This window comes from Raphanus sativus, chromosome 5, assembly GCF_000801105.2.
Source record: "Raphanus sativus cultivar WK10039 chromosome 5, ASM80110v3, whole genome shotgun sequence".
Lineage (NCBI taxonomy): Eukaryota > Viridiplantae > Streptophyta > Magnoliopsida > Brassicales > Brassicaceae > Raphanus > Raphanus sativus.
Window position 1 is genome coordinate 16375009 of NC_079515.1, and position 12700 is coordinate 16387708.

At 38.2% G+C, this 12700-nt stretch overlaps 2 protein-coding genes across 2 annotated transcripts; both read right to left on the reverse strand.

Moving 5' to 3' along the window:
- Nucleotides 1–2777: 2777 nt before the first annotated feature.
- Nucleotides 2778–4826, reverse strand: LOC108829526 (WEB family protein At5g16730, chloroplastic-like). Its single transcript, XM_018603171.2, has one exon. The coding sequence runs from the start codon at nt 4809–4811 to the stop codon at nt 2964–2966; it is 1848 nt and encodes a 615-aa protein (XP_018458673.2). The 5' UTR covers nt 4812–4826; the 3' UTR covers nt 2778–2963.
- A 5481-nt stretch (nt 4827–10307) lies between these two features.
- On the reverse strand, nt 10308–12009 carry LOC108829528 (uncharacterized protein At3g43530-like). Its single transcript, XM_018603172.2, has 3 exons — nt 11314–12009; nt 11077–11238; nt 10308–10994 (listed from the first exon to the last, which is right to left on the reverse strand). Exons 1-3 carry the CDS (start codon nt 12007–12009, stop codon nt 10308–10310), a joined length of 1545 nt encoding a protein of 514 aa, XP_018458674.2.
- Nucleotides 12010–12700: the final 691 nt, after the last annotated feature.

The following is a 12700-nucleotide window of genomic DNA, read 5'->3' on the forward strand; positions in this document are numbered from 1 at the left end:
CACATCAGCCTACATCAATTTGTCCTAGAGTTCGAGAATACCAGAGAGGTAAAGCTTTAACTTTAGTAGATTCTTTTCTTTGTTTGTATTATAAGATTACCAAGAATCTGATTATGAGTATGTTTAAGCTCCGATAACAACACTGGTATTGAAACTTGTGTTGACTAATAATGTTTAGGTGCTGGTAAAACTACAACATGTACCAAGTATGCTTATTACCATCAGAAGAAACGCTACAAACCAGCTCAGTATGTGTGGATACTTTCATGGATGGTGCTATTGATCAGCTGAGACAGAATGCTACCAAGGCTAGGAATGCGTCTTATCTTAGTAGTTGTCTTATCTTAGTATCAACTTTCAGGGATGAATGTGTCTTATCTTAGTATCAGCTTTCTTCTTGCATGTTTGTTAGACTTTTGGTGCTTTGTTTGCAAGATAATAGTAGTTTAGGTGCTGGAATGCGTATATAAATTGATGGAATTTCCTTTGTGACTATCAAGTCAGAGTACAACCATAAAATTCATGAAAGTTTTTGATTTAGGTTCGATGTTTTGGTTTAAAATTTTGGTTGCAGAAACCAAATAATTGTGTTGATCACCGGTCGTAATCTTGACCACAAATAACCGTCCACATATTACCATCCACATGGACATATCTACATGAATATTAAGCATGCTTGTCCACAAATATCCATCCACACACACTTAATACCTAGCCTTGTTTAAATTTGAGTTTCAACACCATTTACGTGTACACAATTCCTCCATCCATATTTCCTTAGTAAGCAAAACTCTTCTCCACTCTATGTCTCCACTTCTTCGGTCCATGTTTTCTCCATCCACATTTTTATGTCCACAAAATAATTATTTAACAAATTATAATTTTGTAAAATATCAATATATATATATGGATGTCAAAACAAAGAGAAAAAAGTATACATTTTTATTTTGTATGTTATATATGTTACTATGTATTAGATAAGAAAATAATGAAGTAAAAATAGGATGGGATAACTTCAAAAAAAAATTACAATAACGTGAACCGTCGGATTGACCTTCTGATTTACGATTTTGTGGCCCTAAAAAATTACAAACACGTTTCCTCTTTATATTTTGGTCCCCACAAGGTCCAATAAAAGAATAATAAAAACTAACTCAGCTCTTTCATCGCTTAACCAAGAGAAAGGGATAAAAGTGTCAAAACACAAGGGGGGGAGAAGGACAAAGTGCCTGGCCAGCGGGAAGTGCCTAAATGTGATAAAAAAAAGAAAATTGTGTCCCTTGAAGTAATCAACTCTATTTTTTTAGCAGTCGTATTAAAAGAGTATACAATGGCATGTTTAGTAAATTCTCTAGTAAGAAAAGGCTATTTTGATAGAGGGTGTGAGACCATGTTTATCCGGGTATGTTGGACAGTATCCTTAGACCATGTTTATCCCTGAACCCCAAATGGGGTTCTTTCTTTTTTTTTTTTTTTTTTTTTTCTTTTTCTCGAAAAAAAATAAAATAAACCAATTGTGGGTCACCACGTGTCAGTGGGGCCCACAAGCATGAACAAACTCAACCAATTTTGTTTCTTCCTCAGACGACTTCTTTCCTTGGTTCTGCCAATTTTGTGGGCCCCCACCCTCTCTCTCCTCCCTCAAGACACCTCCAAATAACCCCGATAAACATGTTCTTAGGAAAGAGAGAGGGAGGAGACCCACCAGATTGTCAAACCCAAGCTAAAGGTCGTCTTAGGAAGAAACGAAATCTGTTGAGTTTTTTCTTGAATGTGGGTCCCACTGAAAAATGGCGGCCCACAATTGGTTTATATTTTATTTTTTTTCCAAAAATCAGATAAAAAGGAAAAAAAAAAGAACGAAAGAACCCCCATTTGGGGTTCAGCGATAAACATGCTCTGAGAAGGCATGAGAAAGTGACACCTCAGCACTAAATACAATGTTATAATTTAAAAATGTTTCTCAAATAATATATAGGGGATATATCCATCACTGTGTTAGTCATACTAGTAAGCCGGTGGATATTGAGGTTCCACAAACGGTACTTCCTGATACTGTATTTGAAGCAGTTGTTAAAATTCCTTATGATATGCAGCTAGAACTTGTTGCTATGTTTTTTATCCTTTTTTGAACAACTTGTTATTTTAATTTTAAGTCGTGAAGGAGTCGATGGTTTTAGAAGGTCAATGATCTAACAAATTTCATAATATAAACTATTTATGGGCATTTTTTATTTCATAATAACAAAATATTTATAAATCTAACAGCTAATAATGAATTAATTTTCATGTATGTAACATGAAAACTATAGAAAATAAATAAATTAAAGATTTAACAAAAAAGTTAGTACCCTAGCAAAACTGTCTGTTGAAGACTGTTTTTAATTATAAACCGTTCAGCCAAAAAAAGACCACTTTTAAAACACAAAATTATAAATGTAGTGGTATTTCGGTGCATAGCGCCGGGTGATCCATTTTGATAGTGGTTGATGACGGTAGTGTAAATATTTTCACTGATTGATTCAGAAAAATATAATAAATAAATGACACTTGAACCAATATGAATATAACTGAATTTAAAACATAAAACAAAGCTGATGTTCCAAAAAGAAAAACATTTAAATGCATGTTTAGATAATTTTTGTTCAATTAAATTTTTCGTAAACCTTGATATTGATTTATTTGTGTCAAATTAAGTTAAAAGCTTCATAATTGTATTTGGATAGTTTCTTCCCTATATACGTGTTACTTTGAAAAGATATATTTAGATATAGCAATTATTTTTGGAAATTGATATAACAAAAAACGAAACTGATTTGTGAACAAAAGCTTAGAAAATCTGATATCCAAGTAAATAATAAAATTAGCTTAAACTTCAAACACAATTACCGCAGCTTCCTCACTTCTTATGGCGCACACATTGTGGTAACTGAGAGCTCGTATGGAGTTGGATCAGAGAAGCCTTAATTGGGATGCTTTTTAGAAAAAAAGGACACATAAGCTGACGAGGCCTTATCGCTTTCATCTACCTTCCTTGAATCTTCTTCTACTTCCTCAGTCTCTAGTTCTGCTTTCTTGTCCGGAACAGCTTCTTTCTTCTCTATTTGGCAACTTTCCCACATTTTGAAGATAACTTCAACTGAATCATCTTTGTCATCATCATCATCTGGAGGAGGAGACTCTTCTTTCTTCTCCTTCATATATGGCTTTCCATTCATGCCTTTCTCCTCCACACCATTGCCATTGCTGATAGCTTCTTCTTCTTCTTCTTCTTCTTCTTCTTCTTCTTCTTCTTCTTCTTCTTCTTCTTCTTCTTCTTCTTCTTCTTCTTCTTCTTCTTCTTCTTCTTCTTCTACACTTCTATGACCGTTCTCAGAAGAAAACTCAACCACTTTTGGCAACAAATCATACTCTGTCTCGCTTTCACTGAGCTCCACCTCCTCCCTTTTGGTCAATCTTGCTTCATATAGTAACTTCGATAACTCCTCTATCTTCCTCAAAGCAGCATCTTCCTTATCCCTCAGCTCCTCGTTCTCGTGAACAACGCTTTCAAACTCAGTTTCTTTCTCCAACAGATTCTCCTTAAGCCTCACGCTTTCTTCTCTCGCTTCCTCAAGAGACTCCTGAAGAGAAACCACCTCCTCCTCCACTTCTTTCAAACTCTCTCTCGTCTCCTCTTCCTTCTTCCTAGCCGCATCAGCTTCTTCCTCCGTCCTCTTCATCAAACCATCCAACCTACTCATCTCCTTCCCCATAGAAGCAACCTCCTCCTCCATCTTCTTCACGTAATCCACCAAGTTAGCTTCCTTCATCTCCCACTCGTTCTTCAAACTCTCGAAATGCTTCTTTGTCTGCTCCACCGCGCTCACAAGCACATCGATCTCGTGCCTTGCTTCATCAAGCATGGTCTCGTACTTCTCTCTGGTCGCTTTGATGACCAGCTTCAAGTCTTCTATATGCGTCTCGTACTCTTGGTCTCCTCCGCCTTGGCTCAGCAGCTTCTCTTTCAGCTCTCTTCCTTTGCTAGAGACTTCGTGTAACGCAGAAGCTAGACTCTCCATCGCTTTCTTGCCCTTCTCCTCTTCCTCCTTTGATGTTTCTAGATCCGCTAAGAGCTTCTTCCTCTGTTCCAAGAGTCTTTGTACGTTTAAAGAAGCGTCTGGCTCCTTATATAACGCTCGGTTCTTCTCCTTCTCCTTGGTTTCAGGCTCGTTCTTTAAGCTATCAACTTCTTTTTCGATCTTAGACAGTTCTGTTAACCGTTGCTCAGATTCCTCCTTCTGTCTAGCGACTGTTGTCTCCAACGTGATGATTTGATGCTTGAGATTAGTGATTTCGGATTCTGCATCGTGCAGCTTATCAGTGCTTCCTTCGAGCTGTTTCATCACAGACTCCAAAGATGAAGAGGCGGATCTCTCTAGATCGTTAGCTTCTTTCAACTCTTCCTCAAGCTCTTTGGCTCTGCTCTTCCATTCCTCGGATAAGCTCCGTGCACGAGCCTCTCCCGTCTTGGATTCTTCGAGATCAGCATTAAGCTTCTTGATAAAAAACACTGAACTAATTAATTGGAGCCGACCTGCAAATGTCAAGTGTCTCGCCGTCGAAGAAGAAACCCGAGCTCGAACTCTTGCAATGAGTGGACTATAGTCATGCACATTCATTATTTTGGTTAGAAGAGGAAGACCAAGATACCTTACCGGGAGAGATCCTTTATTAAAAGGAAACTGATCCAGAATAGCTTCAGAATCTTCAGTTTTCACACCAGCAAGAAACAGTGTAGATTTCTCAAGACTTATGTTGAGCCCAAACATTTTTGCAAACTCATTAAAAACCTCCAGAATGCCTTCAACTGATCTTTTCTTCCCATCAGAAAACACCAGAACATCATCAGCAAAACTTATATGCGTCAGACTCAGTTCCTTGCAGTAAGGATGATATCCTATTTTCTTCTCCACTGCAGCTTTATCTAACAACTTCTAGAGAACTTGCATACTTACGATGATGTTTTGGGTAATGTAACATCCTAACTGCAAAGGAACTGAGTCTGACGCATATAAGTTTTCTTCTAGAGAACTCTCCCTTTCATCCTCTTTATTCTCCAATTAAATACCAACCATATTTCAACTACCTACATGGCCTACAAAGAAACCTTAACCAATCAGATTTTTTGTGCCCCACATGTCTCCTTCTCCCCTTCTTCATCGTATTCTCTTTTTCCTCCATTGACGATTTTTGAAGCTCCAAAACAGATAATTCAGGTTCATTTTCCATGATTATTTTTGTGAAATTTACATTTAAATAACGTGTATATGATGGGTAACGTTAACACTGTAAGATTTGATGAAAATTTGAGAGTTTTAAAACGATTTTGAAAACTATTTTTATGGATTTCAGGTATATTTTATATCCGTTTTTGATGAAATTTTTGCTGAAATATCAACTGTATATCTTGTCTAGTGTAAAAACAAGAAGATCCGATGAAAATTTGTGAGTTTAAAAACGTTTTTGAAAACTAGGTCTATAGATTTTGGGTATATTTTATGTCTTTTTTGATGTTTTTTGTGTGTAATTTAATTAGGATGAATTACACATTATGGGTAATGTAACATCCTAACAATTTCGTCCTTAAAGGATGATTAGTTAGTTGAAGAATAGATTCTGGGTACTACTAAGATAACTAAGTTTACTAAGACAAAATAGTTTTACTGGTATTACTGGGATTACTATGTTGACAAGTTCGACTAGTATTACTCGTTTACTATGTATAGTACTGAAATGAATTAGTATTAGTAAAATAAGATAATACGGTGTCAGAATCAATTTTAAGCTTCTTAATAATTATACTTCTATTTTATTTCAGGAAAAATGCAGAATTCGCATTGCACAATATATGTTTTGATTATGGAGGATATTATATGAAGGATGGAGCTGAAATAAAATGGGTCTCGGGAGATGGTGATGGAGAAGATGAAATTCACACGATTGTGTTGAAGAAATCAGTGGAGGAGGTCACTTACTCTGGTTTGGTTGGTGGTATTTGCAGAAAGAAAGGTAGATGAATCTAAGATGGAAGTGAAGATTAGTTACTTCTCGATGCTATTGTATTCGTACAAGCCATCGTATATCCGGAATGATGAAGACGTTTTTGGTTATCTACTGCAAGTAAATCACGAGATGTGTAGAAATGTTCTACATGTGGAGTTCAGCAATAAAGAAGTGCAACTTTCAGAAGAGGGTGATGAAACAGATGATTTCTATGTTGGTCTATCTGATAGAGAGGCTACTGATAGAGAGACTACTAATTTTGAGGCTGGTGATGAAGATGGTACTGAGAATGATGGAACTGGTAGCGAAGGTATTGGTGGTGTGCTCACTTTTGACGAAGACATTGAGATGCATGATGGTGTGTATCAGCCACGGGATGATGGTATGGATTTGGTTTTAGGTCAAGAATTTATAACCAAGGATGCAGCAAAAGTTCTTATTCAGACTGCTTCATATCAGAAATGTTTTGAGTTTGATATAATTAAGTCAGATACAAAAAGATATGTGGTTAAATGCCAATGAGCCAAAGAAGAAGACTGCAAGTGGTTTGTGCGAATTGCAAAGTTAAAGAATTCAGATCTTTGGACAGTTAGAAGCTTCATCAACCAGCATACATGTTCTGTTGTTACTACTAGAACACTGCCTGATAGAGAAGCCACTGATAGAGAGACTACTGATAGAGAGGCAACTGATATCGAGGCTGGTGATAAAGATCATACTGAGAATGATGCAACTGATAATGAAGGTACCGGTGGTGTGCTAACTCTTCAAGAAGGAATTGAGGTGCATGCTGCTGTGTGTGAGCCACAGGATGATGGTATTGATTTGGAATTAGGTCAAGAATTTAGAACCAAGGTGGAAGCAAAAGTTCATATTCAGACGGCCGCACATCAGAATTATTTTGAGTTTGATATCATTAAGTCGGATGCTAAGAGATTTGTGATTAAATGCCGAGGAGCCAAAGAAGGATGTAAGTGGTTTGTACGAGTTGCAAATTTGCATAATTCAGATCTTTGGACGGTTAGAAGTTACATCAAGCAGCATACATGTTCTGTTGTTACTACAAGAACACTGCGTAATAGAAGTAAAGGCACAGCACATATCTGTGCATCTCTTTTGGCTAAAGATTATCCTGGTACATTTGACACACTAGTTCCCAAAGTTCTGATTGATTTGGTTCATCGCAAGGTTGGTGTGGCAGTATCATACACAACGGCATGGAGAGCAAAAAGAGAAGCTGCTAATGAAGTGAGAGGAAGTCCAGAAGAGAGTTTTACTTTATTGAACTGTTAGCTACACATGCTAAAGGAGAAAAATATTGGCACAACAAGTAGTGTGGTAGTGGATGAGGAAAACAAATTCAAGTACCTGTTTTTTGCTCTTGGAGCTAGCATAGAAGGGTTTCGGGCGATGCGGAAAGTCCTCATTGTGGATGGAACACACCTCAAGAATGTTTATGATGGAGTTCTCCTTGTCGCGACTGCTCAGGATCCCGATCATCACCACTACCCAATTGCGTCTGGTGTAGCAGATGGCGAGAATGATGAAAGCTGGACATGGTTTATGGAGCAATTGAAATTAGCGATAACTGATGTCCCCGGATTGGTGTTTCTTTCAGACAGAAACAGAAGCTTGATCAAGGCAGTGCGTCTAGTATTCCCTGAGGCTGAACATGGGTATTGTATATGGCATTTGTCTCAGAATGTTAAAGGCCACGTCCATAACAACAAAGATACTTGTGCTTTCAAGTTTAGAGAATGCGCATACGCTTATACAGTGGCTGAGTTCAAGTACCTTTATGATGCTTTTCGCAGGAAGTATCCAAGCGCAGCGGTCTATCTTGACAAGAGTGTTGAAGAGAAGAAATGGGCTAGATGTTAGTTTGAAGGAGATAGGTACAATGTCGACACCATCAATTCAGTAGAATCTTTTAATGGTGTTATTAAGAATGCGAGAATGTACACCTTACTGCCAATGTTTGATTTCATCATTGCAAAAATGGCTGAATGGTTTAACAAGTATAGGAAGAAGGCAGCTGAAGTACCGGTCACAGTGAAGCTTGTGCCTATTGTGGAAGACGTAATGTCTATAAGATGTGTTCAAGCAGGGTTTCTCACGGTTGATGAGTTAATAAGCTTCTTTCTTGAGTATAGTGTGCATGGTGCTGATGGAAAGGTTTATACCGTCGATATGGCTAGGTACACTTGCAGCTGTGAGCAATTTGATAAAGACAAATATCCATGTGTGCATGCAGTAGCGGCTACCACATTCATGACTAGTAAGGCAGGAAAGGAACTCCATCTATCTGAGTATTGCTTTAAGTAATATTTGGTAGAGCAATGGGCTTTGGCTTATCACAGGACAATATATCATGTTCTTCATATGTCTGATTGGGTTGTACTAGAAGAAGTTAGAGCAAAGAAAATACTTCCTCCGGATTTTGAAGTCAAGGAAGGAAAACCACAACAAACAAGGTTTCCATCTGTAGGAGAATCTCGTGGAAGAGGAAAAAGAGGCAGGGGAGGTGGTAGAGGGAGTGGCAGAGGGAGAGCCAGAGGCACGGGCAGAGCCAGAGGAGAAGGTCTTGCAGCGTATTTTGAATGTGGAAGTGGTTCCAGTTCAGGTGTTTGATTATTTTATTATGTGTTATTTGGACTACTAGGATGTACTGGTATTATTATGTATTATTTGAACTATTAGGAATTACTGGTATTATTATGTGTTATTTGAACTAGTACGAACTACTGGTATTATTATGTGTTATTTGAATTACTAAGATTTACTGGTATTATTATTTGTTATTTAAACCATTATATGTATTATAGTTTATGATGTAAAATTAGACAATTTTGGTGATTATTTTCAATGCGTAAACTATGTATATAATAACTACGTAGATTTAGACTATTTTTATGCTTGTTTTCAATAGTTAAAGAAAAGCTTGTTTTCAGTTTCCCAAAAAACTTCTTTAACTTTCAATGTTAGTGTGTGAATGGTACAAGGATAGTAAGCAGCATCAAACAAAATACGTATTTCTGGTAAAGTTTTTATGTAAATGTCTTTATTAACGATACCTATGGTATAAAAGCATTGGTTTTACTACGAAACATTCCATTTAGTGATTGTTTAACTAGAAAAACGTAAAAATTGCCAATGTATTACTATGTGGGTAGCAATATTACTAACACCTTGAAGATTACCATGTATTACTAAGTGTTAAATGGCGGCTGCATGTTTAGCATGTGTATATTTTTTAAATATTATATATATTTTGGCATTTTACATGTGTTTATTTTTAAATATTATATATATTTTGGGATTTTACATGTGTTTTCCATTGTTTGCAGTAAACCCAGTTATCCAACTTACTCATTTTTGGGCATAGTAACACCTGTAAATTTAAACATCCAAACCTGTCTTTTGCAACATTCCAATAACCAAAAGCATTACAAGTTTTAAACATCCAAAAGCATTACAAGTTTTAAACATACCAACATTCAAAATACTTAAATTAACATCCTAGATACATAAGCCTTCTCTTAAGCCTAAGCCTTTGTTTTAGGCTTCTTCCCTGTCGTGAAAGGAGTCTGCACCCACTTTGATGGTTCAGTCTTTCTCTTCCCCCTTCTCTTAGATGCCTGTGGTGTGCAATCACTCTTCTTTGGTCTGCCCCTCTTAGGTGTCGGGTTTCCAAATGCCATTGTCTTTTCCTTGCATCTATGTCTGATCCCAGGCCTCCTAGCTTCCTTATTCCCAACAACTTCTCCAGTCTGTTCTTCAACAACCTTCTCAGCTTCTTCAGTCTCTTCTTCCACAACTTTCTCAGCCTCTTCAGTCTCTTCTTCCACAATTTTCTCACTAGTTTTTTCCTCTGCTTCCACAGCTTTTTGGGCTTCCATCACTGCTGCCCAAGTGCTTATTGGAGAATTGACTACTCTCCTCGCAGCCATTGCCTTAGTCCTACCACCAGAAGGTGTTGTTGGAGTTTGATGTGCCTCAACCCGAGGCTCTTTGATCGGAGACTCAAAATGAGGCTCTTTGATCGGAGACTCAAAATGAGGCTCTTTGATCGGAGACTCAACCCGAGCTTTACTGATCTCTGCCGCAACCCGAGCCTCACTGATCTCTGCCGCAACCCGAGGCTCACTGATCTCTGCCGCAACCCGAGGCTCACTGATCTCTGCCTCAACCATAGGCTCTTCTTGACTGTTCTCAATTACTTCCTCACTGGTTTCAGCCTCTTCTTGATCCTCCATCACTTTTCATCCAACCTCTTCTCGATCCTCCATCGAACTCCTCCACAGTTCATCATCCTTCATTCGGTTCAACACTCGCTCTTGCTCACTACCGTCTTCCTCATCAGCCTCACTGTTTTCCTTGTCTTTATTACCCTCACCCTCGCTTTTCTCAGCTTCTTCTTCACCCTCACTGCTTTTCCCAGCTTCTTCCTTGTCTCCCTTATCCTTCGCTGTTGTGCCATAATCCCCATAATTCCCATGATCCCACTGTCGAAAATCCATGTCTTCACCATGATTCTTCTCTTCACTTAGCTTACTCTCAATAGAAGTTAGCCTTTCTTCCATTTTACTCATCCTCGAGTCAATGGACTCCAGCTTTGCCTCCACCGTAAAGTTAAGACTGGCAAGTGTTGTTCCCATGAACTCCACTAGCCTCCCTTCCAGACCTTTCAAGATCGAATCTAAACCGGTTTGAGAGGATGATCCTTCTGCCAACTCCACCTCTGCTTTGTCTTTCTTTTTTGGAAACACTCGTGCAGCTTGATCTAACTCATACAACTCTTCCCACCAAATAGTCTTCTGCTTCACATTTAACCAGTAGTTCCATGTATCACTTGGGCTGCCTTGACGGTCATAGTCTCGCTCCTCATCAATGATACAAGCCAGCATAATTTCCTCACCCAAAGTTGGAACCAGCACACTATTAATATCCTGAAAATAAACAATAAATAATAGCAGTTAATTTTTTTGTTCTACTAGCTTCTACTATAAGTCTATAAATGCATACATGTACCTTTGTTTCTCCAAGCGCATCATATATGTCTTCCAAAGGATAACCCCTCAGACTGGTTTTTATAAACCGGCTCTTGCACATCCTTGGACAGTCTTCACTAGGGTTCTCTGGAGTGATTCTGAACTTTTTCCCAAGAGCAGGAATACACTCGAAATCAAGAACCTAGTATATCCAATGTCACAGTGTAAGATATTCAATTATAAGACAATAAAAAATTCACAAAACTACATGATTTACCTCTAAAGGGATTATGAAACCAGGAAAGCCGCATGTCTCATTCACTTCACCCTTCAGATGGTTCATCACATGCTTAATCTCCTTTATTGCATCCTCAAATATAAGACGGCCCCATGGAAATGATATGCAAGCATCCAAATCATCCACTATCCTTGATATGAAGGAGTCTAAAGGTCTTGTATCGTTTGGCTTCCCTCTGATAACCCGACCAAGGAAATACAAGACTGTCATCTTCAATCTATCTGGACACGGCGCCATAGACAACATCTTCTGCTCCACATCACTGATGTTGATCTTAGTTACATCATGGAAGTAATAATCCACAAACTTATGACTCCCGAGCTTCTCATAGTTCCTCGGATACTCCCTGCAATCTAAGCCAGAGATGAGGGCATGCTCCCTCATAGAATAGCGGATGGGTACACCATTAACCGCAAACCATGCAACATCATCTTCTGGAGTACAAATCGTGCGCAGGAGTAGCATCCACATCCCTTGGAGCTTCAGGTTTGGTTCATCTGGCATGTGGAAGAAATGTCGAAATTGAGGATGGCTTCTGAACCATTCAGCCTCAGGCTTAAGCTTCTTCTTGATATTCTCTACTGTCTTGGTCACAAAGCACTTTGTTTGTATCTTGCAAGTCTGAGCGAACTCACTGCTTTTGAAGTAGAACTCTAGGGGTTGCATTGGTTGCATTTCCTGCAATTAAAATACATATATTCATGTTAGTACTATTAATTACTAACAATGACAATGATTACAAAATATATTTACCTCAAACGATGGAGCAGACATGTCTTCACTTTCAGACCCTGATGAAACTGAGGGCGAGTGTATACTCGGTTCTCTCACTGGTGTACTCTTCTTCTTATTTTTCTTCTGCGCTACTCGCTTTTTTGCATTTGAGACCGGAGGTTTTCTGATTCTAAGAGATTGACGACGCCTTTCATTGGAGACTTGCCTTTGATTTCCCTTCATAACTTCCCTGTACAAGACATTACAACAAACATCAATTAAGTTTCATCAACAACACAACAACACAACTCAATCAAGTTTCATCAACAACACGATTCATCTTCTTTTAAACTCAAACCGCAAAACATATATGTCTCAACTCAAACCGCAAAACTCAAACCCGGAAACACACAAAAAAACATCACTTTCTTTTTAGATCCCAACTTATCGAAACTCAATCACTCCCTTTAAACTCAAACCGCAAAACAACACAACAACACAATTCGTTTGCGGTATATCCAATTCGAACAGCAAACAACACAATACAACAACAACCTAATAACACAATTCAAACAGAAAAACAACACAAGACAGACCTTAAATTTCGACGAACAACGAACACAACTCAAAGCACTTCTCGACTTGGAGCTCT

What these genes read in the sequence shown, in the direction of transcription:
- LOC108829526 (XM_018603171.2), bottom strand. Translation starts at nt 4,811, where the DNA reads ATGTTTGGGCTCAACATAAGTCTTGAGAAATCTACACTGTTTCTTGCT.
- LOC108829528 (XM_018603172.2), bottom strand. Translation starts at nt 12,009, where the DNA reads ATGCAACCAATGCAACCCCTAGAGTTCTACTTCAAAAGCAGTGAGTTC. An exon ending in GTTTCATAATCCCTTTAGAG is followed by an intron (nt 11,239 to 11,313) that starts GTAAATCATGTA and finishes TGGATATACTAG; the next exon opens with GTTCTTGATTTCGAGTGTAT. An exon ending in ATGCGCTTGGAGAAACAAAG is followed by an intron (nt 10,995 to 11,076) that starts GTACATGTATGC and finishes GTTTATTTTCAG; the next exon opens with GATATTAATAGTGTGCTGGT.